The following is a 23,980-nucleotide window of genomic DNA, read 5'->3' as shown; positions in this document are numbered from 1 at the left end:
TCAAATGTGATGATAATTTGAAAATACACGCGTCACACCGTACAGAAGAATAGAGTTGGCCGAATAGATTAACAGGGAGAGACATTTTTTTTGTATTTCTATGGTATCATTTCCGCGATAAGAACGGTGGCCCCAAGTCCCAACCACCACCGACTCTGAACTCTCACCTAAACGCTAAAAAACTCTGCATTAAAGTTCTTCGTCTACGTAATTTAATCCTTCAATGGAGATGACTGAACTTCTCAGGGGTTCTCAGTAACGACATCTTTCCTGAATTAAAGTGAGGCTAACGAACAGGTTCCATTCTGTTCAATCCATCGTAATTTCCTAATCGTTTTACACTTTTTTTCACATTTCACAAACGCTTTTACAGGTCTCCACACTACTAGGCCACTGCCATTGGCTTCATTGTACGAAACCTATTCTTTTGTTCCACACCGACAGCCACATTTCTTATTCAGATTTCGGGCAGATCTGGCTTCCTGGGGTAGTTCTCTGTAGATTTGTGGAAAATGCCCGTCGATTAAAAGCTTGTTTCTCTATAAATTATATTGTGTGGTGGTTTTCTTCAGCAGAAATGGACATCGCAGGACCTGTAACTCCTGGTCAGGTATGCGAATTGTAAAAGGACTTTGAGTGTTCTCTTACTCAGTTTGGTTGTGGTCTATAAACTTTACAAGTGTTTTGTAGGTCACTGTCGTTTCTGCAATTCAAACGATGTATTTGATTCGTTTGTTGAAAGGGAGGGGGGATCTTTATCTTGAAATTTGAATCGTTGATATTGAAAACTTTCAAGCTGTTGCTCGTGTATGAGAAAAGAAGTGGTTTGCTGTAACTTGTTTCAGACAATGTTTTCTTGTGTACTTTAGCGTCAGAATACTGACATTTTTTCTTGAAGTTCTAGTTTCAGTTACTTAGCTCCATTCCTGTTCGCTCACTGTAATCTTTTAAGGTGGTGATTACCATCCATAGCATTGATATATAGTACTAAGAAAAGGAGAAAAGAAGAGTAGCTGATTTTTTATTATCTACTTCATTTACTAATTATGTGACACTATTTCGTTTGTTCTTAATTTCGTAGTCTCCTCTATTGATGTGTTGAACAATGTTGTAAAAATAACAATGAGATGAGAGATAGACTTATCTTTGACCATATGCTTGCCAATCAAATTGATTGCAATGTGGTTGTGCTTCACAAATAGCCCCGAACTCATTTGCTGTAACAATTAAACTTGAAGATGTTAGGAGATACGGTGGGGCTGTCATGCCACCGGTCACTCTCCTTAAGGTTGTAGACGCTCCCACCCTATGGTGTAATCCGGGCAATGCAAATCAGCTTCGAGGATGAAACAGCCCCTATAGACCCCTCCAGTAGTTGTTGCACTCACTTACTGGGTCATGGTGGGAGACACTCAGGTTGTGCTCAAACAACAAGGACAAGAGAATGAGGACACTTCTCAAAACAATGAAAATCGGAGCCAAAAACCAGAGTAAGAGTCTGAGAGAGTATGTGAGAAAGAGAGAGAGAGCTTAGAACACTTAAAACAATACTTTAAAGTGTCCTCAATGTCCTCTATTTATAGAGCAGAGATGCCCCTTGGAAACACCTTTAAAAAAATGGCCTAAAAGATGTGTCTCTCTAAGAGAGAAGATACAGGAAACTAGCTGTTGCTGGCATCCGATGCATTCTGGATGGCGTGCAATGCAAGATCACAACGTCGGCGACGCACTAGACGATGCTTATCTGACTCTTGTAAAACCTCATTCAACATCGGACACAACGTATTGCCTGTATGGTTGACGTTCAACATTCAATTAGCCGACATTGGGAAAAAGACAACCGACATCGGTGAAGGAAAACACGGAACCAAATAACTTCACATGCTAAGGCCTTACCTTGCCTTGCCACGCCATGAACCGGCTAGGCTAAACGCGCGTGTGTGATAATAAACCCCGATCCTCCCACCCCCGGGAGACAAGAGAGCATAGTGAGCCTTCCTTTCATGGAACCTTACCCTTGTAGTTCCATAAGCAATATGGGACTAAAGATTTCCCACTCCTTTGCTTTACTATAAGCAACATCGAGAAGGTCATGGGTTCAAACTTCAAACCGTGCGGGAGACGCAACAACCAAAAGATGTATTTTGAAACTTCTTTTGAAATAAGTACAACAAACAAGATGCTGAAGGTTGTAAACCTTCAGGTGTTTGGACTTCTGATATCACTGGTAGTCCAGTGGCGGCTATTATGCTTTAAGCTGTTCTAGAACAACCACTTGGTGTTTCTTTCATAAAAATTTCTTGCCTCTGTATAATTTAGATCAGATAGTGTATCCTTTTTTGGCTTTTTCAGTTGGAGCTTTTTCTCACAAGCTCCCTTTGAAATATCCAATTCAGTAGGTATGCAAGCTCTCTGTCTTATGTTGTCTTTGCATTCCCTAGTAACGTTAGATGAATTCAAATATTGCAGTTGTTCAATTTGAATGGGGTTTGGTAGTGATAAAGCTACCCATGCACTGATCTGACCATGCAGGCGTGCAGCCTCTGTATATGTCCAGAGGGACCTGCTTGGTTGTAGGAACTTGAGGCATATGTTAATGGCCTTTAAATCTTTGAAATACTAGTAAAATTATTGGCAGATATCATGGTGGATTTAGCAGGGAAAAGCAAACTTATTTGTAAATAAAGGGTTTGAAGATGTAGCTCAACTGCTTGTCATTGATTTGACTTCTCTCTGGAAATGATCCTCCCTCACTTCTCAACCTGGAGGTCACGGATTCTATTCCAGTTCACTCACATTTGTGTCATGATTGAGCATTCTCGATCCATTGGTTCACATGCTTGAGAATTATTTTAATTTTCTGCAGGTGTAGTTGGCTATGTTTGAAACACTAACTATTAACAATTAAGTACAGCAATATAGAATTATGTCTCAATAGCCCACATGATGTTCCTCTCGAGTCTTAAGAAAATGATCACATGTTAATTCGATGTATTATGTATTTAAAGGAATTTCTATAAGGAGTGACTCTATATTACCATTATTCTTAGCTTCTAATTTTTTTTTTTGGATCATCCTTCAGATGTTTATTATGACAATCTGAAGTCTGAACTTCATACTCAAGTCATCTATTCATTGCAGGTTTCATTTTTGCTTGGGATTGTCCCGATATTTGTGGCATGGATTTACTCAGAGCTACTGGAATACAAGAAAAATTCAATTTCTTCTAAAGTGTGAGTTACACAATTCCTATTGATCTTGATTTACCTATTCCAAACTTTTGAGACTAGTCCTTGATTTGTATTCAGGAGCATGGTAGACCACATAAAGAAACTTTTTTGACTGAATTTACCATACACCGCTGTCTATATTCCACTTATTTGTTTTAACTTGTCATTTTATCAGTATATTGATCAACTCTTTACATCTTTTGCACTTTCTTCAAACTTTTCCAAATAAAGAGGCTGATCTAACAAGGAGAAATGTGGCACTTGAAAATGCTCTCCTCTGCTCTTTATGTCACAGACAAAGACTGGTTGGTGAATATTTTCCATTTTGTGTTATTCATCAAATACTTGATGTCTCTATTCTTTTCTAATTATTATCTTGAGTGCATCTGCCATAATTCATCCACTCATGAGTAGCTCATTTATGTTAAAATTTCTGTTTCTATGACATATTTTTCAATTCTGTTCTCTGAGTTGATTTGGTTAGTATGGAAATTTCAGTTTTTTATTTTGAAGTTTCATTCTAGCATGTGATCGGGATCCCCTCACCACAGAAAAAATAAAAGAAAAGAAAAGAACAAAAAATTGCTGAAGTAGGTAAAAGAATTGAAGGTGCGTGGAACATCAGATTTTCTTTCATCATGGGCAACATAAAGAGGAGGTGAAGAGACGTACAGGGTTCACAAGTTACAATTCATGACGCATCTCCATTTGTTTCTTATCTTTAAAATAAGAGGAATACTTTGTTACTGGAAATCTGGAATGCCAATCCTGAAATTTAATGCACCGAGTCTCGCATGAACTTTAGTTAGTCAATCAATATTTTGTAGGAAAATGTTCAAAAATTGCTTGAGAGTGTCAATAGAAGTAAAGGAAAATGATAGGCCATATTTGACATAGTAAAGTACATGGTACATTTCTTCTATTGTGTCCACCCTCATGTGTGCTGGCTTTTGTATTTGTGTGGCAATATAAATTATTACAAAGCAAAAAAGGGAAATAGGAAGTGTGGTTAGAATGAATAGATGAACAGTTATTGGTGTTTGTATCTGTATTTTATATTATACTTTAACATCAAATTTATAAATTATCACGAGGTCTTGTCCATATGCATTTCACTTTAGCAAGATGCAGTTTCTGATGAACATGACAAGTGGAACTTGTTGCTTCCATATATGTATGGTGACTAAAATGATATGGTGTGGCAAATATATCTTACTGTTATCCATGAACTGTTATTATGCTTACCAAGTCACTCAATGTACAGTTAGTAATCAAAGTATCAAACATGAGTATCAAAGGTCCAAAACTGTATAATGTGTATCTTTATAAACTGATGAATCATGCACAAAGGGTGCACTCTGTGCCGTTCAGGAGATAATATTATTTGATATGCACCAACAAATTCTATATTGTTCTTTTATTCAAACTTTCAATTTACAATTTATACTTGATTGTTACTACCAGTCATCCAAATGATGTTCTTTTTTCTTTGCGGGTGAGGCAGTGGTTTTGGTGGTTGCACCTTTTTGTTATATGCACTTCTCTCCAAACCTCCAGTCTTTCCTTTAAGGGAATACTAATTCAATTTATCTCTCTAGTGGCAGGAACTCTGATATCAATTTGATTGAGTTGGGTAAGGAAACAGTTAAAGAAGATGATAGAGCTGTTTTATTGGAGGGGGGAGGTCTTCAATCAGCTTCTCCTAGAGTTCCAAGTGTATCTGTGACATCTAACATTGTCAGGTTTCATAGAAAAAAGCTGGTCCATTGTAAAATATTATCGAGTAGGTAATTTATATTATCTATAATATATGCTTATTTGGTTCAGATTCTTGCTGATGGATGAGTCATTCTTGCTTGAAAATCGACTGACATTAAGAGCCATGTAAGTGAAGTTACTATAAAGATTTAGCATTGTTAATTACTTAATTTCTTTGCAAGGGTCTGATGGATAATTAATATTGTTTGCTATCAGATTCGAGTTTGGTCTCATTATGGCCTACTTTTACATTTCCGATCGTACAAATATCTTTGAAGAATCAAAAAAGGTGCTCTTCTATTCCTTTATCATTTGTAATCCAATGTTATTTGATGCATTACTCAACCTCATAAGGTATATCCAAAGTTATCTAATCCATAAAAAATGGGGAAGGTGCAAAGATTATCTTGAATAATTGAAGGTAATTACATGGTTGAGCATTGTGGAAAACTGTGTGATTAGGATATTAGCACCTTACTTTAGGGTTTTGTTATTTTTCCCTTTTTCCCTTTTTGCCTCTTTAGGGTTGTAACTTCATTATAAATAAAGAGGACCTTTGTCATTAATGACAAGTCACATCATTCCTCAACCTCTGATTCCGAACTTGGTATCAGAGCCCAAAACCCTAGAAAGTGTTTTTCCTTTTTCCTCGTTCATCGTGTTGCTCTTCTCCACTACCACCGCCGCTGCTTGTTGAGGCCATAGCCTCCTCGTCTAGCATGGTAGACAAGACCTGAACCATGCAACCCTAACCTTCTCCCCAGTGCGCATTCTCCCTCTTTCTCTATTAAATGGGGTTCACCACTGTGACCCTCTTTGGTCGCCTCTCGCCACGCCTGCCTCTGTCTGTCGCAATTCGCGACCCCTATGGTCGCCTCTCGGTGCTGCCGCCGTGACTTCTGGTCGCTGAGACCCTTGGTTGCTGTGCCTCTCGCTGGCGTATCTTGTTGGTGCCTCTGCGACCCCACCTCTCCCCGGCCTCTCCCGTTGGCCTCCCTTGCCGCTGCATCTGTCTGCCGTGACCCACAAGTTTGCCGCGCCCTTCTGCCGGCCTCTTGCCAGTGCCACCGCAACCCTCCTGGTTGCTGCGCCTTTCTCACCGGCCTCTCTTACTGCCGGTGTTGCCATTTCTTCTCTTCACCGCGACCCATCTGGTCGCCACGCCTCTCCCCCTGCCTCTCCACCGTCGGCGCTGCTGCTGCCTTGCTTTTTCTTGGTTGTAGAGTGATAATCCTATTCTTTGGATGCCATGGCTGACGAAAATGCTAGTGCTACCTCCACTGGCACAACTGAGGTGCGCCCACTTGGTCGTTCATGTATCCCTGAGCATTCTAATACTCTCCAACCTGGTCCCATCAAGTTGAATGGCAAGAACTACCTTACTTGGTCCCGTGCATGTCTTCTCACACTTCAGGGCCACAACTACTTTGGCCTCATTACAAGAGAGTGGAGACACCCCCTAGCCTACGAATCCTACTGCAGTTATTACATGGTCGTCTAATGGTGCGTTGGTTATGTCCTTCCTGCTAAACTCTATGGAACGCTCTTAGAGTGTTCTCTTCAATTTTGCAAAGCAACTGTGGGAGGCAGTTCGATAGACTTATTCTCAGATAGGGAATTATGCCCAAATATATAAGATACGACGTCAGGTTCGTAGCACTACTCAGAAAAAGCTGTCCTTCACAGCCTACTATTCTGCCTTGACTACTCTTTGGCAACAACTGAATTTCTATCGTCCCGTTCCCATGGTCCATCCTGATGATGCTGGTACGTTTCAAAAGGAAAGGGAGATGGAGCGTGTTTATGATTTTCTGACTGGTTTGAACCCTGAATATGATCAAGTTGGAGCTCAGATACTAGGGCGTGACATATTCCCTACTCTTCTTCAAGCATACAATTTGGTTCAGGACTTCAGTCAGAAGAACATCGCCAGACTGTTATCATGCCTCCAGCCGTTCCGGTACGCTCTGCCTTGCTCACTACACCTCCTGCACTTCCCGTTGCAGATTCTTCCAAGGCAACTTCTTCTACACAGGACCCCGTGAAATGTAATTATTGTGGTCGCCCTAGTCATACACAGGAAACTTGTTGGAAGCTCCATGGGCGCAATAGCAAACAGGGCAGTACTCGTTCGCAGGAACTGTAAGTCATTTGTAGGGCAGTGGAAAGCAGATGCCGGTGCTCTCTTTGTGATACTTCATTCTATGTATCTCTGAAAGGGTAAATTATATCTGAACTTCCTCACAGTTATGGTATCTTGAGTATGGTTTAAATATACTCCCATATAGGTATCCTTTAATACCAAAACAGGTACATGTTTAAGGGATCCCAGAGGTTATGGGTTCAGGTAAGACTCAGTTTCCAAAAATTGGTAAATGATTATTATAACAGAGGTATAGCTGATGAAGGCATCTGAATTAATGGTTGAATGGTTCATGAAAACAGAATATTGAAGGGTGCAATTTCTCAGCGGGTTAAATCGGGTTTAAGATGGTGCAACTTGGAGGTGAATAGGAAAAGGGCAGGCCACGGTTTAAAATGAGGAACTAGAGTCACTATTGAAACTACGGTGGGAAAAAAAAGGAAAGGTGGGGGGGGGGGTGATGCAGATAAATGACCTAAATGGGCTAATTTTATTAGAAATAAGCTTTAGGTTGGTTTATGTATGTAATAGGCCTTTGATCCAACAGGTTTTCTTTGTAACGGGCCACTTTAATGAGCCTATGATATGGGTATAGGTTAGGCATACGGGATTAGTTTAGTGTCTTTGTTTCTTTATTTTGATTGTTATTAAGTTTTATAGTTAGGCTGAATTATGATTCTATAAGTCCAGTCCTGTTTTGAGTCAGTTTCCTTTATTATTTTAGTTTCCTAGTCAATTTATGTTATCTTATTAGTTAAGGATTGGGTTAGACTTTTCCTTTTTATTGTTTGAGCCTGTTTTTCAGTCTTCTATATAAGTTTGTAAGGAGCTACAAACTTGTATATAAATTTGATTAATGAGATTTTGGCTGGAGCCTTTACGTTGTTTTGTGAGATTCAGGTTTGCTTTGAGATGCAGTGTTATGTGGTGGGACTCCAGTCAAGGCTAGGTGGGATGCTTAGTCATATCTTCTTCTCCATCAATATTCAAGCACTCCATTGTCTTGGGGCCTTCCTCTCTCCATTTTGTTGCCTAGCTAGTTCTAGATTCTGGTTTGTTTGCCCTCGGGCTTGTATATTCCCCCTTTTTTCTTCGCAATTAAATTTTGGGAAATTTACACATACCACCCCTGAGGTTTGACGAAAGGATATTTTCACCCCCTAGTTTTGGAAAATTCTGCGTACCCCCCTGAGGTTTGCAAACGATAACAAATAAGCCCATTCCATCAGTTCATGACTAACACTGTTAAAAATTAGACTTGAACTGACGGAATTGCCCTTAAAAGAAGAAAAAAAAAAAAAACAAAAAAAAAAACACCTACAACTCATCTTCCCCAATCAATTTTGGGGAAGATGAGTACCAAACCATCCCTAAGCACTTTTCCATCATAAAATTCTAGTTTTATTGCAAAACCATACAGGAGGGATCTCCAATCTGAAATTCTGAGTCGCAGCGGTAACGAGGTTGGACGAATGATACGGTGGCAGCCGAATAAGACGATGCCTTAATTTCAATTCCACGAATTGCAATGGTGCCCCAAATCATTTGGTTTGAAAGCAGATAACCTCACCAAACCCATTTTTTACCAGGTTCAAAGAACATCAAAGAAGCATTGAAGACTTAACTTTCCCTGTTTCCTTGTGCTTCAGAAGCTTCACGGTTCCAACACCTCTCTCTTTCCACTGCTTCAAGTTTTATAACTTCTGTCTTCAATTTTTACCAATTTAATAGGTTACAGAGGGATTGGTGGAAGTAGGATTGAAACTGTTAGCGGATTTTTGAGGAACGGAGTAACTGTAACTATTAGGAAGAATAGGGTTTGTACGGTTTAAAACCCATCTTCTGCCTTCAATTCTCTCTCCCAATCTCTCATTCTCTCAAAAATCAGAATCTCTCTTCCCGAGTTCCACTGTGTTGTTCTTTGCAGTGATCATGGCGAGTAACGAGGCAGAGCGCAAAGAGGAGGGAGAGAAAGAGGCAATAGAAGTTGCAGCCGGTGAAGACGAAGATACAGGAGCTCAGGTTGCTCCAATCGTTAGGCTTGAAGAAGTTGCTGTTACCACTGGAGAGGAAGAAGAAGATGTCCTTCTCGACTTGTAATCACTTCTCTTCCAATGCCCTAGGCTCTGAAAGTTCTCTGGAGGAGATTCAACGCATGATGATAGAGATCGACACCGACGGAGATGGCTACATCGATCTCAAAGAATTTGCCGATTTCCACCGTGGAAGTTCCATCGGTGATGCAGACGCCGGTAATGGGATGAAAGAGCTGAAAGATGCATTTGATATGTACAATAAGGATCACATTTCTGCAACTCATCTTCCCCAAAATCGATTGGGGAAGATGAGTTGCAGGTGTTTTTTTTTTCTTGTAAGGGCAATTCCATCAGTTCAAGTCTAATTTTTAGCAGTGTTAGTCATGAACTGACGAAATGGGCTTATTTGTTACCGTTTGCAAACCTCAGGGGGGTACGCAAAATTTCCCAAAACTGGGGGGTGAAAATATCCTTTCGTCAAACCTCAGGGGTGGTATGTGTAAATTTCCCTTAAATTTTTATTCATCCAAAAAAAAAAAGTACTCCATTGTCTTCTGCAACTCCATATCCTGTCCAGTGATTTCAATACAAGTGTTTTTTGTTTGTTAATTGTCAAGGTGTCACTTAGGCACCACCTAGGCGGCCAGGCGGATTTTGGGGGGTCTAGGCGGTTGTCGCCTTAGAGGTATTGAACGCCTTGGCCCTTATTTATGCCAAATATTATTTAAGTAAATGTTTATATTTGTTATTTCATTTACCTAAGATATTATTCATAAATAAGCAAATACCCTCTATTTGAATCTAATAAAAATAGTTAAAATGTCAAATTCCAAGAGGATAAAAAGTCAACCCCCCAATTCAAGAACAAAAACTAGATTTTTGGCAATAGGTGAAATTTTCTATTTTCTAATGCTGGGGATTTTTTTCAAATCTAAAAATTCCATAAATCTTAATATGGTAAAACATTGCTAAAAACCAAAAGAGTGGTAAAATATTCATTTGTTTTGATATCTACAAAAATATTTCATTAAGAGCGATTTTGACAGCATTCACGCACACCAAATAAAGTTTGACTGCAACATAACTCCTTCAATATAAATCAGATTTAAGAAATCTTGGATTTGTTGGAAAGCTGGTTTTGTGCTCTACGGCTCTACCTTATACAAGAAGTATAATGTAAAAATAAAATCATTTGACCAATCAAACTTCCTAGAGAACAAGAACATTTCTCTAAATCGAGAGCAGTTTAATTACTTATAGATAAGATCATATTTTCTAAGAACAGTATAAACCAAATGTGGGACTAGGTATACCATGACAATGACCAATTCCAAGAACAGTATAAACCAACTGTACGTTTTAATTGCTTCAAACTTCCAATGGCTTGCTTCTTCAGTTCTGTTGACTTCTAGTTCTATGTTCATTTTTGATGACTTGATGTGGCTTAATATTGATTTTGATGACTTGATGTGGCTTAATGTTGATTTTTGATGACTTGATGTGGCTTAATGTTGATTTTTGATGACTTGATGTGGCTTAATGTTGATTTTGATGATATAAGGTATATATTGTAACATACTAAATAATTTTAGAAAATATGGGAAATAAAAAATAACACATGGATGCCTCGTCGCCTAAGCGCTTAGGCACTCCTCCACTGCCTTGGGTCGCCTTGCCGCCTTGACAACTAATAATATCGACATTGGCTGTTAAGTTATATCTGACCAGTAGATCATCCCCATATTTTGGGGCATTCAAGACTTCCCTAATAGATGCCTTCAACCAAGATCTAGTGCACATCAGGTCTGCTGATCTGGAGATATTTGAAATCTCTCAATTCTGCCCCTTTTGTTTCCGAGATTTACATCTTTGATTGTTGATTCAAATCCAACCATTAGAACACGGCAGTATTTTGGGTTTATCTTATTCTATTGGTTTGTGACCTTGGTCAAATTCTGACCTTCATCAGAAAAGGTTGACTTTAACCATACTATTGACTTAAATTCTGTTTTGGAATTTTACTTGGGATCTTGTTACAGGGTGTGTAATTCTAACCTATGGTTCATCCTACCTACCCCCATCGGGGGGGGGGGGAGACCTTGAAATGCAAGTCTTTACCCTTGATTTTTGATTCACAAACTCTGTCAAAGTTAAATGTAAGTTTGGTTCTAGCTCTCAGGTCATTGTAGTCACATTTTTTTGGGGGTGGGGGATTTCTTGGTGTTACTTATTAGCTCCTAAAGAATGGCGGTGTGTAACTTATTGTCATTGCTCAATCAGGGACTCATACACTGAATGAGTGATTGCAATAACTAATAGAGCTTAAGGAGATCATGAAAAATCAAGACTGCATTACCTACACGTATAAAGATACAACTGAATCACTCTTAACATTAGTTCCTTGCTGCTGTATCATCTGATTTAATGTATTGCTCCAACGGCTGTTTTCTTGCTATTCGGATTCATTATGCCTTCTTTTGTTCTTTCTGCTTTTTGGGTCTGCACCAATTAGCAATTTCTTTCAGAGCATTGTTTTGTGGCTTGAAAGATGGAAATTAATTAAGCTGTTTGTGTTATTATATATTTGTTTCCTCTTGCAAATTCTTTTAGTACCTAACTTCCCCCCCCCCCCCCTATCATCATGAATGTAGAATTACAATCGGGATCTTTTCCTGTTCCTCTACTTCCTTCTCATCATAGTTTCGGCAATGACTTCTTTTAAGATCCACCATGATAAGTCGCCATTCTCAGGCAAATCCATACTTTATCTGAACAGGCATCAGACAGAGGAATGGAAGGGGTGGATGCAGGTTAGTAGTTCCACGACATGATAACAGATAAACCCACATTATTTTTTTAAAATTAATTTTCTTGAATTTCTTTTCATCGATGCTGAAATCGACATGAAGATATCACTTGACTGGTGAGGCTTGTCAACAAATTTATAGATTGTTGAGAGTGCAGCACATTTTATTAAATTGAGATCACCCAAGAAGTTCATCCACTTCATCAATAGGCTTGCATTAACCTACGTGGCATGCCTAATCAGAATGTACTTGATTATGACATGCTTAAATACTTCCTTTTATCTGCATTCTAGAATATTTTTTTCCTCCTTCTGTGCTTTTGGGTCTCCAATTATTGAATTCTTCATCTCACCACTTGCACAAAATTTGCTTGGCTAGACTATTTGGGTACTCTTTACTGGAGAAAGATTCTATGATTCTGCTGAGCTTCTATTTGTTCTTCTTCTTCTGGGTTTGAGGTTGGAGTTACAAAAACAATAAGATAAAAGGTCATGCATGGAAAGGGTTATAGTTTCTTGTTTCTTAAGCTTTTTTCTTGTCAAACTCTGAAAATTTGCCTCCTGTTCATATTCCATAGAGTTCCATTTGAGTGTCCTTTTTCCTTTTATTTTTTTAAATAAAATTTAAGCTGGTGAGATTATAGGGGTCCTGAGTTCATATTGTCACACTTTATTCAGTTCTTACTCTCTTATATGTTTTACCCAGGTATTATTTTTGATGTATCATTACTTTGCTGCAACCGAAATCTATAATGCAATCCGTGTTTTTATTGCTGCATATGTGTGGATGACGGGATTTGGAAATTTCTCATATTATTACATCCGAAAAGATTTCAGTCTTGCAAGGTTTGCTCAGGTAATTTACCACTTAATATCTTTTTTCTTTACCAATCTGGCATAGACACTAACGATAATTTCTTGGGCAGATGATGTGGCGGCTTAATTTCTTGGTGACATTTTGCTGTATAGTGCTAAATAACAGTTACATGCTATACTACATATGCCCCATGCACACCCTTTTCACACTAATGGTTTATGGTGCCCTTGGTATTTTAAACAAATATAATGAGATCGGGTCCGTCATGGCTGTAAAGATCATTTGCTGCTTTTTGGTGGTTATTCTGATATGGGAAGTCCCTGGCATATTTGATTTCGTTTGGAGCCCATTTACTTTTCTTCTCGGTGAGTAACATGTTAGAGGTTTGTGTCATTTTGCCTTCTTTTGGATTACTGCTGAGCCCATACAATGGTCTAGGTTACATTGACCCAAATCCTTCAAAACCAAAGTATCCCCTATTACATGAGTGGCACTTCCGCTCCGGGCTTGATCGCTACATATGGATCATTGGAATGATATATGCTTACTATCACCCCACTGTAAGTTTTTGTAGTCAGACTGCTGTTTTCAGATTCAGTTTGGGTCCTTGCTTGGAAAAATTTTCTCCATCTTTTTCAGGTCTTATACAATTTTGTTAATATAGGTTGAAAAGTGGATGGAGAAACTGGAGGAAACTGAAGCCAAGCTAAGAATATCAATTAAAACAGCTGCCGTGATGGTTTCTTTAGTGGTAGCTATCTTTTTCTTCAGCATTATGTTTTCCTCCTAATTATTTATCTCTGATGGATACCTTTCTTGCATTGTGTAGATGGGATATCTGTGGTTTGAGTATATATACAAGCTGGACAGGGTTACCTACAATAAGTACCATCCTTATACTTCGTGGATCCCCATAACGTAAACATTTTTTCCTTTATGTATAGAGATATTTTAAAAAAATATTTTTAAATTCAATTAGCTTATAATGTACTTTTTCTTTTTCCTTTTTTTTGTATGATCAGTGTCTACATATGTTTGCGAAATTTCACGCAGCAACTCCGTAGCTTCTCTCTGACTCTCTTTGCGTAAGTTGCCTTTCACTCTAACCAACCACAGAAAATAATTTCTGTTTGCCGAAGTTGTCCGTTTGTTGTTGAGGAATAGCTTGGTAAATTCTGGCATTTTTTACTAGCTACTTCTGAGTGTGAACTAGTTTTGAAATAGTTTGTCTTTGATTCTTTAGATGGCTTGGAAAGGTTACCCTGGAGACATACATATCACAGATCCATATTTGGTTAAGGTATGTGCATATCATCAGTTATTGTGATTTTGGTCTTGATGAAAACTCAATCCAACTCTATCAAGTGTTTCCTGAACCATTAGGGTGGGTTTGTATCTCAATGAAACCTTTTATTTTATTATTTTCGAAAGAGGTTACAACTGTTTGTTCTTTTACTAGACAGATGTTAGTAGTGCATGATCAGTTGACTGATTTGCAATAATCTGTTGATGATAAGGTCCTGGTTCGGTCCTGTCGACAGAATCAGAACCCTTACGAGATAGGATCGTAGGGAAGTGAGAACAGTAAATAAAACAAGGGTATTGATTGGGAGAATAGGATAAGAGAGATGGTAGAGTCTCTCACTCACACCTAGGCCTCTCACCTCACATAGGACTCTCTCCTAAACTGTTTCTCAATGGCATTGGCAAAAACCAGAACCAAGATTTAATTCAAATTCTGTTCTTCCAGTAGCTTACCGGCAGTTCCTTATATATAGTGGATTGCAGTGTTCTAGACCTTCATTGGTCCACTCCTAGACCTAATGGTCTTTACAATTCCAAGGACTTACACTGGGACTCTTCTCAAAATATTAAATGAGCCTTACATATTCAAGGTCTTTCACAACTAACAATGAAACTAACCTATTGATATCCCCAAGACTTCACAACTTTATAGGACTAGATACAACTAACTAGTTAAATTCGTATGGGCTGCTTATCCCTCATATATGGGCTTTCTAAATTGGCTTAGAAATCATAAAAATACTAAGCCAATGGCCCATATAAACCATTAGGCTACTTATTTAACCCATTAGACTAGGATTTGGGCTTATTCCAACATGAATACTTGTGCTGGGACCTCTATTGATCTGCATCAGTTGGTTTCCATTATGAAATCACTGTTAAGAGCCAAAAGCACTGCAGTTAGGGTTTGGACTAAGATCTTGAGGAATCTACATTAGATCATTATTTATTTTTTGGATCCAACAGAATAGTGTAAAATCATATTTGCATGGATTTTTCCTCAAGTAGTTGTTGTCATTGAATGGTAGTATCGGCTCAGGGTAATTATGTGCCCAATGTGTACAGTAGAATTATTAGATGGGTGAATCAGGAGAAAAAAAAAACTGAAGGTTTCATGGAAAAACCGGTCAAGTTTTATGATATCTAATGATCATGTATGTTTCTGATCTGGGAACATTTCCATGGTGGGTCCCCTCAAATGGTTTGTCTGTCATCCTGTTCCCCGTATGTATGCTAACAATAAGGTGGAATGTCAAAGTCACCACTTTCAAGATTTCCTGAATTCTCAGGCAGAGTTATCAATTCTAATGGATTGAACTGTTATTTCTTTCTTATGAACTTCCACAGATCAGGCGTGCCAGATGGACAGCCTCGCTGGTTACTATCTCTTGTCCCAAACTATCCATTGCTGAACTTCATGCTTACTACATCCATATACATTGCGGTATGTAAAAAGTTACTAGAACCAAAATTGTGAAATGGAGTAATAAATCATTTCTTCTACTTTTTTGGTTGCAGATCTCATACAGACTCTTTGAACTGACAAACACATTGAAGACAGCATTTGTACCAAGTAAAGACGACAAACGCTTGATGTACAACATGATCACAGCAGCAGTTCTCATGAGTGCCTTGTACTCATTGTCCCTTGTTTTGCTGCTGGCACCTCGGATGCTGGTAAAATTTTTTAGTAAATAAAGTGACTTGACCTCATGCATGTGGCATTTGATTGGGTTCCATTGAGGTTCGTCCATGACTCCAATGGTTTTAGTCAGCGGAATTGTCAACTGAATCAGCCTCCATGGATTACTGATTCAGCCAGAAGCTGAATGAACCTTAAAAAGCAAGTACAAATCGGTCGATCTGAAGCGACCAGAATTGGATCCAGCCGATTTCAGATGATTCCGATTCCGATTCTTCAAACTAGGATGGCTCCCAAAGTTGTCCCACTTTAAAGTTCAACACCTTACCTGAAGTACATGGTGAATGATAATTGGGACATATCTGACCTCATGTTAACAAAGACTTGATTTTTTTCATTTGCATTTTGTAATATTGAAGCATTTGTTTTTTTTATGAATGCCATTTGATCTCTATTTTGTTGATAAAGTCCTAAAATGATACTGGCAGGTATAATTCGAGCAAAGAGAGTCCTCAATTTTCAGTTCTTCCACATTAAAGCGCATGTTTGCAACACATAAGAAAGCATTCACCAGACATGGACAACAGAGCTTGACTTGCAAGAATGGATGCCGGCATCGATGATCACTGGCATTTGAGGGGTAGGGCTAAGATGTTAAAAGATGCATCATATCAATTGTACTGACTCAGTTAAGGTATTGTTTGAGTTTCCTCTTCAAAATTTTTTTTTTTCCCATTAAAGTGTTTCGAAACAGACTGCTACATTTATGATCGACCACCGGAGTGTGACAGCAGCGAGATGATGTTCGTCGTTACCCCAAGGATTATCATATTTTTTTTTTTTGGGTTAGTAATTGAAATGTTAAATTATACCAATAGTTTAATCTGTCAATGTTAAACAACAGTTTAGCATCAAATTGCATATTCCATTAAGGTTCAGGAGGGCAGGAGCTTGCGACATGTACTTCTTGTTGCACGACTCCTTACCAGGCAACCTAATGGTTCTATATGGTTGCAAGTAAAAGGAAGTAAGGGAAGTCGAATCATTTGTGAAAAGAAAAAGAGGAAGTTTTGTAATCTCTACCTACAACTCTCTTACTATATTTAGCAAATTATATTTTGAAAAATTAAAAAAGGTTCTATGAGTCTACCATCTCTATCTCTCATCGCATGAAATGACCTCTCCACCTCCCTTATTTATGAAATCATTTCGTAGTCCCTCATTGGGTTGTTACCCTATGTCGATCACTTAGAGAACCCCTTCGCTTCTGTTTTTTAGATGTAGAACTTGTTTTATTTTTCAACAAACAACAATAACAATAGCATAGCCTTATCCCAACTAAATGGGGTCGTCTATATGGATATCCTTGCTCTCCAACTAGTTCTGTTCAAAGTCATACAAGATGTGAGATCTAAGCTATACATCTCTTTCTTCACTACTTCACTTAAGAGTTATTTTAGTTCTGCCCTAGGCTCTTTTACTTCATTTAATCTAAGTTTAATCATTCCTCCGAACTGAAGCATCCCAAGGCCACGATTAAACATGGTCATGCCATCTTAAACGACACGACTCTCTCGTAGTTTATCATGTATAAGGGTTTCTCTCAACTCACTTCTAATATGGTCATTCTATATTTTATCCTTCTTAGGCTTGCCACACATCCATCTCAACATGCTCATCTTTGTTATACTTGATTTATTTATATGACATTTCTTAACTGCCAACATTTTACACCATACATCATAGCCGGTAATATGACATTCCTATAAAAATTTTCTTTGAGCTTTAAAAGAATATGCCGATCATATAGTATGCCATTCACACCTCTGCACTACATCTATCCTATTTTAAATCTTTGGGAAACATCATCCTCTATATCGCTTTCTTAATTCATAATAGAACCTAGATATTTAAAATAATCACTTTGAAGTACTTCCTTATAATCAATATTGATCACCTCTTTAACCGTCATAATGTGGCTTAAGTTGTACGCCATATACTCTATTTTATACTCCCGTAATCCAACGAGAGAGGTAACCAACATATTGAGATTTTCACAAAAAGTATTTTGGAAGGGTTTTCTGTCAAAGCTTATTGATGCTTTTTCTGATAATCAATTTTCATGGATTCCATGGCGAGTCTGTGATTTTCTTGTAGTGTTTCTTTATTCTACTAATCTTAAAACTTTGGATTCCAAGGTTGATCTTCACAACTCCAAAACATTCTACATCCTTTTAAAAAGAACAAAAAAAATGATTGAGGTCTCCATCCTGAAGCATAATGTACGCCAGCACTACCTTGTTATCACTGTTCCATAACATTATACAGCAAAATACGGGAGAAAAAACCAATTCTTGGTCACGTAAATTACAGTCACGAGTACAAAACTCCCCTCCGTACGTTATTAATTTCCTTTCCCTGCCCTTTTTACTAGTAACTATGGACAACTTAAAGATTTTAACCAAAAAAAAAATAAAAATGGACAGCTTAAAGATATAATTTGTGATCTATGAGGAACCCAAATACCTTTATTCAGAACCCAGTGATATTATCAATTTACAGCTTCCATTCACAAGTTCACGACCAAAAATTCGTAGGGAAAAAGGCACATCAACATATTAATACGACTCTTAACATCCAGTTCCAAAAATTTAAAAGAAAGGGAATAGAAAAATAAAAGGGAGGTAAGGGGGAGCAAGTTCTAAATTTTCATAATAATCATATAGAATTCATGAGCCTTCATTATCCGTTGACCCATTCACCAATTACCTTGATTCTTAGGCACAAATAACAAAAACAAACAACAACACAAAAAAAAAAAAAAACCAAAAATCCAATTTTCACGTCCTAGATATCCATCCTCCCCCAGCCTCCAGAAAATTCATCTCAGATATAATTTGTGATCTATGAGGAACCCAAATACCCTTATTTCTTGTTCTTAGTCTCTTCCTTTTCCCTTTCCCGCTTCTTGTAAAGCCTCTCAAGAACACGCTTGGCCTCGCACTGTGGGAAGTTGTCAAGGTCATAGTAGTGGGGTGATATGTCAACCAGCCTGCAAAAGACAATGTAATCAGAGCACAGTATCATGAAAACTAACAGCCCCCACCACCAAACGTTTTAAAAATCAGAATTGGATCGGTCGAATTGGCTGTTTCGGATCAGAATTGGCCAGGGTTTTTGGGCCTAATTCAATCCCAAATTCGAAGTTAAAAAAATCCTTGGCCCCACCTCATTTTACACGGTGCAATTCAACACTCCTAAGAAATTAGATCGACCCACTTTGTCTCCATCTCTAGCTCATGAAAGAAACCCATGGATCATCTTTCTACTACTCTATTCCTTGTCAATTAATGTTTAACAACTAAGCGATATATTTTGCATACCCCTCTTCCTTGTTGTGGGAAGTAAATAAATACAAAGATATAGTGAATTACCATTCACCAAGGACAGGACTAGACTAAGATAACCAAATTCAACAGAATGATTGTCACTGCCAATTTGCCTCCAATAAGGTCTCTCTCAGCATAAATGATAACCCCTCTTCATTGTCAATTGGCAGTAAATAGACAATAAACAGTGATATGCCATTCTACCAAGTAAAGGATTTGCCTAACATCACAGGCCTCCACAAAATGATTCACCGCCAATTGCCTACCAAATGACCATGATTGTGAAGCAAATCTTAGGTCCAACTCTGTGAGAGAATGCAGTTCTCAACCTATAGTCCCCCCAGCAACTCAACTAAAGCAAATATTAAGCATATTATGTGAGGAACTGCAGTTCTCAACCTACAGACCCAGCAACTCAACTTAAAAAGAAACGCCACAACCTACATCCAGCAACAATACCACCCCTAATATTACAATAAGTGGGAGACAGTTCCATCAACTTGAGTAGTGATGCATAAAAGCATGCAACGTACAAGTAAACAGAAGGTCCTTAAAATAGATGTAGAAACATACCACTCTCCACGAACATCAGTTACTGTACGAATGAAATTCCGACTCGTCAATACATACTCGTTGTAGATAACCCACTCCGGCTTGTGATCCAGGCAGTTAGAAGGATGAAGGTGAACCACCTGCAAATTATTGAGGGTCAATACCATCACAGATTTCTCTTCAATATACACTAGACAATCAACTGAAAATTAGATGTTATCAATACAAGAAATATGTACCTGATTGTCTTTCACAGTCAGATAGTGACCAGTACGCTCAAGGTGAGCAACCTGCATAAAATACCCAGCCAGCATAGCTTTCCTTATGTTTATGTAGTAGTCTCGGCTGTTGAAATCTGTGCTGCATAACTTGAGGTTGAACCTTGCCATAATGCGAACCAACTGTTGCCTGACATTATCAGCAGCCTTAAGGGTCCTCTGATTGATAAAGTTTTCGTAACACCACTGAGGATCTTCACCTGCAATGTTCCATCACACATAGCAGATTAGATTAAAAAAATACCCATTTAGACTCGAAGTAATCCAAATGACCAGAAAATTTGGTACTCACTGTTTTGCTTGTATGCATGATAGACATTCAGAAGTGTGAGGTGATCTCCATCGATGTGCCCAAACCGAGCTTTCGCTTCATCTGCAGCTTTTTGCGCCTCCCTAGGCCGTACAAAGCAATTGGGTACTAAAGAAAGAAATTGTTATCACAGAGGAGGCCCACGGTAGGTCAGCAGATGCATAGAGGCGAGACGACACCATTTTCTTCATGAGAGAATACTGAGAAACTGCAACTATCTACATCAGCACTAAGGAATTTCTATGGTGCATGCCAACCAGTGGCATGAAACCCGAACAAGGCAGTTGCTGATGACAAACCTAATTGGACAAAGTAAACAACCCTAATGCATGGTGCATGAACCTGCACACTTGCAAGATCCAAGACAAATTGGATCTAACACTACCCCTAGAAACATATAGGGCTTGTGTCTGATGCAATAACCACATGTATTTGCATGTGGCAGAGCACTTGCACTATAGGGATTGTGTCTGATGCAAAAACATATAGGGCCTGTGTCTGATGCAAAAACCATGTGTGTTTGAGCAGAGGACTTGCAGTATAAACATGTCTCCATCAATGTGATACTGTCTGTGCTCAGCCCCAATGGGTCTACAACATTACAAAACAAAAGAAAACGAGAGTAGGCAACAACAGAGAATTTCGTACATACCTGAAAGCATGGCTGAAATAGAAAGGATTTCGTTTGAACAGTCAAATTCAGGACTAACAACGAGCATCTTTGACATTTGTGGATCCAAAGGAAATTCACTCATTATTTCACCCAGCTTGGTCAAATTTCCATCATCATCCAATGCACCCAAGTAGTTTAACACCTCCAGTGCCCGCATCAATGTCTCTGGAGCAGGGGGGTCCATAAAATCAAAATGAACAAGATCATCAATTCCAAGCTTCTTCAAGGTCAGAACCGTGTTCGCCAGATTTGATCGCAGTATCTCAGGGTAAGTCTGTGGCTGGAGATCATTGTGGAAACTTTTTTCGGTGTAGAGCCTAAAGCATTTTCCAGGTTGTGTTCTTCCAGCACGGCCTGATCTCTGGTGTGCACTTGCCTTTGATATAGGCGAGACCAGCAAAGATTCTACTCGCACTCGTGGATTATAAACCTTCTGCTTGGCGAACCCAGGGTCTATAACGTAAACAATACCATCAATAGTCAAAGAAGTTTCTGCAATGTTGGTTGACACTACAATCTTCCTTCCAGGAGGGTCACCCTCCTTCAGCGGAGGTGGGGCAGCCTCAAAAATCTTCTGCTGCATTGCCGGAGGAAGTGTCGAATACAGAGGTACTACTTTCACTGGACCCACCTGGTCACCCATATTTCCAATTTCTTTTGTTATTTTCCGGCACGCATCTTCAATCTCTTCCTCTCCAGTAAGGAAAACAAGGATGTCACCAGGAGTCTCACACATGTGTATCTGCACAACTGTTCGAATTGCTGCTTCAAGGTAATCCCTCTCAGGTTCCTGTGTGTAGAAGATCTCTACTGGATGGAGCCTTCCTGGAACTTTCATAAGGGGTGCACCATAAAAATAACCCTGAAACTTCTCAGCCTCAAGGGTTGCACTCATCACCACCAGTTTCAGATCAGGCCTATTTTTCAGTACTTCTTTCAGAAGCCCAAATAGAACATCTGTTGCTAAAGTTCTTTCATGAGCCTCATCCAGTATAATAACTCTATAACGTTCCAGAAGGGGATCTGTCATAGCTTCTCTCAAAAGCATACCATCTGTTAAATACCTACAAGCCAGTAACACAAAAACAACAAATTCAAGACGAATGTTAGCAAGAACATGATAGCAATATGCAGCACCACAGAATTCAGAATCAATATTATTGCATTAATACATCTACGAATCTTACTTTAGAACAGTTTTTGAACTACTGCAATCTTCAAACCGGATGCTGTAACCCACTTCTTCTCCAATTGTTACATCCATCTCTTCGGCAACTCGACGGGACACAGACATTGCAGCCACCCTACGAGGCTGCGTGCAGGCTATCATCATCTTTTTACGTTTGTCAGGTGTCTCTAATTCAACAGCATCCAAAACAAACTGAGGGATCTGTAGAGAAGAAAAAAACATTGTCAAACATATTATTCATAAAATAAGCGCATAAAATTAATAGAACTCAGCTATCTACACCATTTTACTCAGGAGGATGGAGGTTTCTTTTACAACCAAGCCCAGGCCTCAATAATGTCTCATTTGACTAACATCAAGACCATCAACTTCATACTAATTTCCACATCTATGCATATCAATGTCTCCAAAATTAGTACTTAGAATGTGCTTTTTGAGTTTTCAATTGAAGCAATCAATCCATCTCCTAATCTATTTTTCCAAATTTATACATACTAACATGTCACAAAAAAGTTTTAACACATGAAAAACTGGTCGTTTCCCAGTTTCTAACAAAAGTTTGTCCTTCCATTATTACATTATTCTAGAGGTTCAAAACAAGATCACCCGAGAATGCTATGCACAATGTTATGGAGTCTGTACCTGACCATGATAGAAGCAATCGATATGCAAACAATATCAACAGTTTAGGGGGAAATTTCATCATACACATATATTGAAACACACATGTAAACCTAAACGGAACACCTTAACCTAGCGTAAAATAGACTACGACGCAAAACATCACGTACACCCGTTATTCCTCCAAATTCAACAATATATATTTCAAGATCACCAAAGAAAAAATGATGCAGATACCATCGAAGAAGAGAAGAGCTGAAAATTTTGATTATTCACACTAACCTGAGTTGTTTTGCCACTACCAGTTTCTCCAACCAATATCAAGGACTGGCTAGCCTTCAGAGCCTGGAAGAATTCTTCTTTTTGCAGCCATACAGGGAGCGTCTTCCTCTTCTCCAGGATTTCATAATACCTCTGTGAGTATGGTCGGCCATTCCATTTATTAATGGTAGGCATGAGCAATGAGCCACCATTAATAGAAGTTTTCTTTGCAGAGACGGAGGTTTCGTCCACCACATCAAACAAGCTCACCTTCCTTTTCCTCTCCGTAGACATTCCTCCAAATTCAATAAACCTAGAAAAACAAATAAGCTAATAACAAGAAAGTAAAACTCCAAACCCCTGAATGGTATTCTTGAACAAACGGATGTAGAGCCGAATTGGACAGGAGAAACAAGAACGACGAGCCAAAAACAAAAAAAAAAAATAAAGATCAGAGGCTGAATGATCTTCGATGAAAACCCTAAAAACAGATAATCTAAAACAAAAGAAATAAAAAAAGAACAAAAAGAATCTTTCGATCCTGGCTCGCGCCCTGCAAACTACAAATCCTAAACCCTAGGGTTATCCTTCTTTTCCCCCCAACCCCTTCTTGGCTCGCAAGTCCGTAGGTACTAACTTGGAAGAAAATCAGATCTCACTAGGGCTTCAGCTTTTTATAGGCAGAGGAGCTTGAGAACCTACCCGAATTACTGAAACCGCCCTTTAATCTATTTTGTTCTTGTACGTCGTTTACAATTAGCAACGGTGTTAAATGGTTCGGTTCAGGTGTAATCGGTGCAAAGTGGTTTTTTTTTAGGTAAAATCGAACCGTTTAATAAATAATTTCACATATCAAAAATCAAATTTATTTATAAATGGTTTTGATTTAAACGGTTTTATACAATTTTTACTTTTTTTTTTTTACTCCAAAAGGTTACTTTTCATTATTTTTCTTTTAATTGTTTTTAAT

The 23,980-nt window shown here is 38.6% G+C and overlaps 2 protein-coding genes across 7 annotated transcripts; one reads left to right on the top strand and one right to left on the bottom strand.

The window, feature by feature from the left end:
* The first annotated feature begins 385 nt into the window (after window positions 1-385).
* On the top strand, window positions 386-16,449 carry LOC122670999 (protein REDUCED WALL ACETYLATION 2-like). 2 transcript variants are annotated; one of them, XM_043868078.1, is made up of 16 exons: window positions 386-610; window positions 3,142-3,233; window positions 4,835-4,972; window positions 5,058-5,114; window positions 5,205-5,277; window positions 11,819-11,977; window positions 12,680-12,829; window positions 12,900-13,155; window positions 13,229-13,350; window positions 13,455-13,541; window positions 13,620-13,708; window positions 13,813-13,875; window positions 14,034-14,090; window positions 15,443-15,539; window positions 15,614-15,772; window positions 16,226-16,449. In XM_043868078.1, exons 1-16 carry the CDS (start codon window positions 578-580, stop codon window positions 16,229-16,231), a joined length of 1,638 nt encoding a protein of 545 aa, XP_043724013.1. In that variant the 5' UTR covers window positions 386-577; the 3' UTR covers window positions 16,232-16,449. The 2 variants fall into 2 exon arrangements, with proteins under 2 accessions (XP_043724013.1, XP_043724012.1); XM_043868077.1 differs by having other exon boundaries at window positions 387-610; window positions 4,829-4,972.
* On the bottom strand, window positions 11,228-23,372 carry LOC122670998 (probable pre-mRNA-splicing factor ATP-dependent RNA helicase DEAH2). Of its 5 annotated transcripts, none has more exons than XM_043868074.1 (8): window positions 23,032-23,369; window positions 22,127-22,329; window positions 20,919-22,003; window positions 20,249-20,374; window positions 19,918-20,156; window positions 19,700-19,818; window positions 18,661-18,789; window positions 11,228-11,238 (listed from the first exon to the last, which is right to left on the bottom strand). In XM_043868074.1, the coding sequence occupies exons 1-7, from the start codon at window positions 23,302-23,304 to the stop codon at window positions 18,663-18,665; spliced, it is 2,172 nt and encodes a 723-aa protein (XP_043724009.1). In that variant the 5' UTR covers window positions 23,305-23,369; the 3' UTR covers window positions 11,228-11,238; window positions 18,661-18,662. The 5 variants fall into 5 exon arrangements, 4 of the variants coding, with proteins under 4 accessions (XP_043724009.1, XP_043724007.1, XP_043724010.1 ...); XM_043868072.1 differs by lacking the exon at window positions 11,228-11,238 and adding an exon at window positions 12,161-12,171; XR_006334298.1 differs by lacking the exons at window positions 11,228-11,238; window positions 18,661-18,789; window positions 19,700-19,818 and having other exon boundaries at window positions 20,015-20,156; window positions 20,249-20,474; window positions 23,032-23,372.
* Window positions 23,373-23,980: the final 608 nt, after the last annotated feature.

The sequence above is a fragment of the Telopea speciosissima genome, chromosome 8, assembly GCF_018873765.1.
Source record: "Telopea speciosissima isolate NSW1024214 ecotype Mountain lineage chromosome 8, Tspe_v1, whole genome shotgun sequence".
Lineage (NCBI taxonomy): Eukaryota > Viridiplantae > Streptophyta > Magnoliopsida > Proteales > Proteaceae > Telopea > Telopea speciosissima.
The sequence above is the reverse complement of the archived record's forward strand: the minus strand, read 5'-3'. Positions and strand labels throughout refer to the sequence as shown.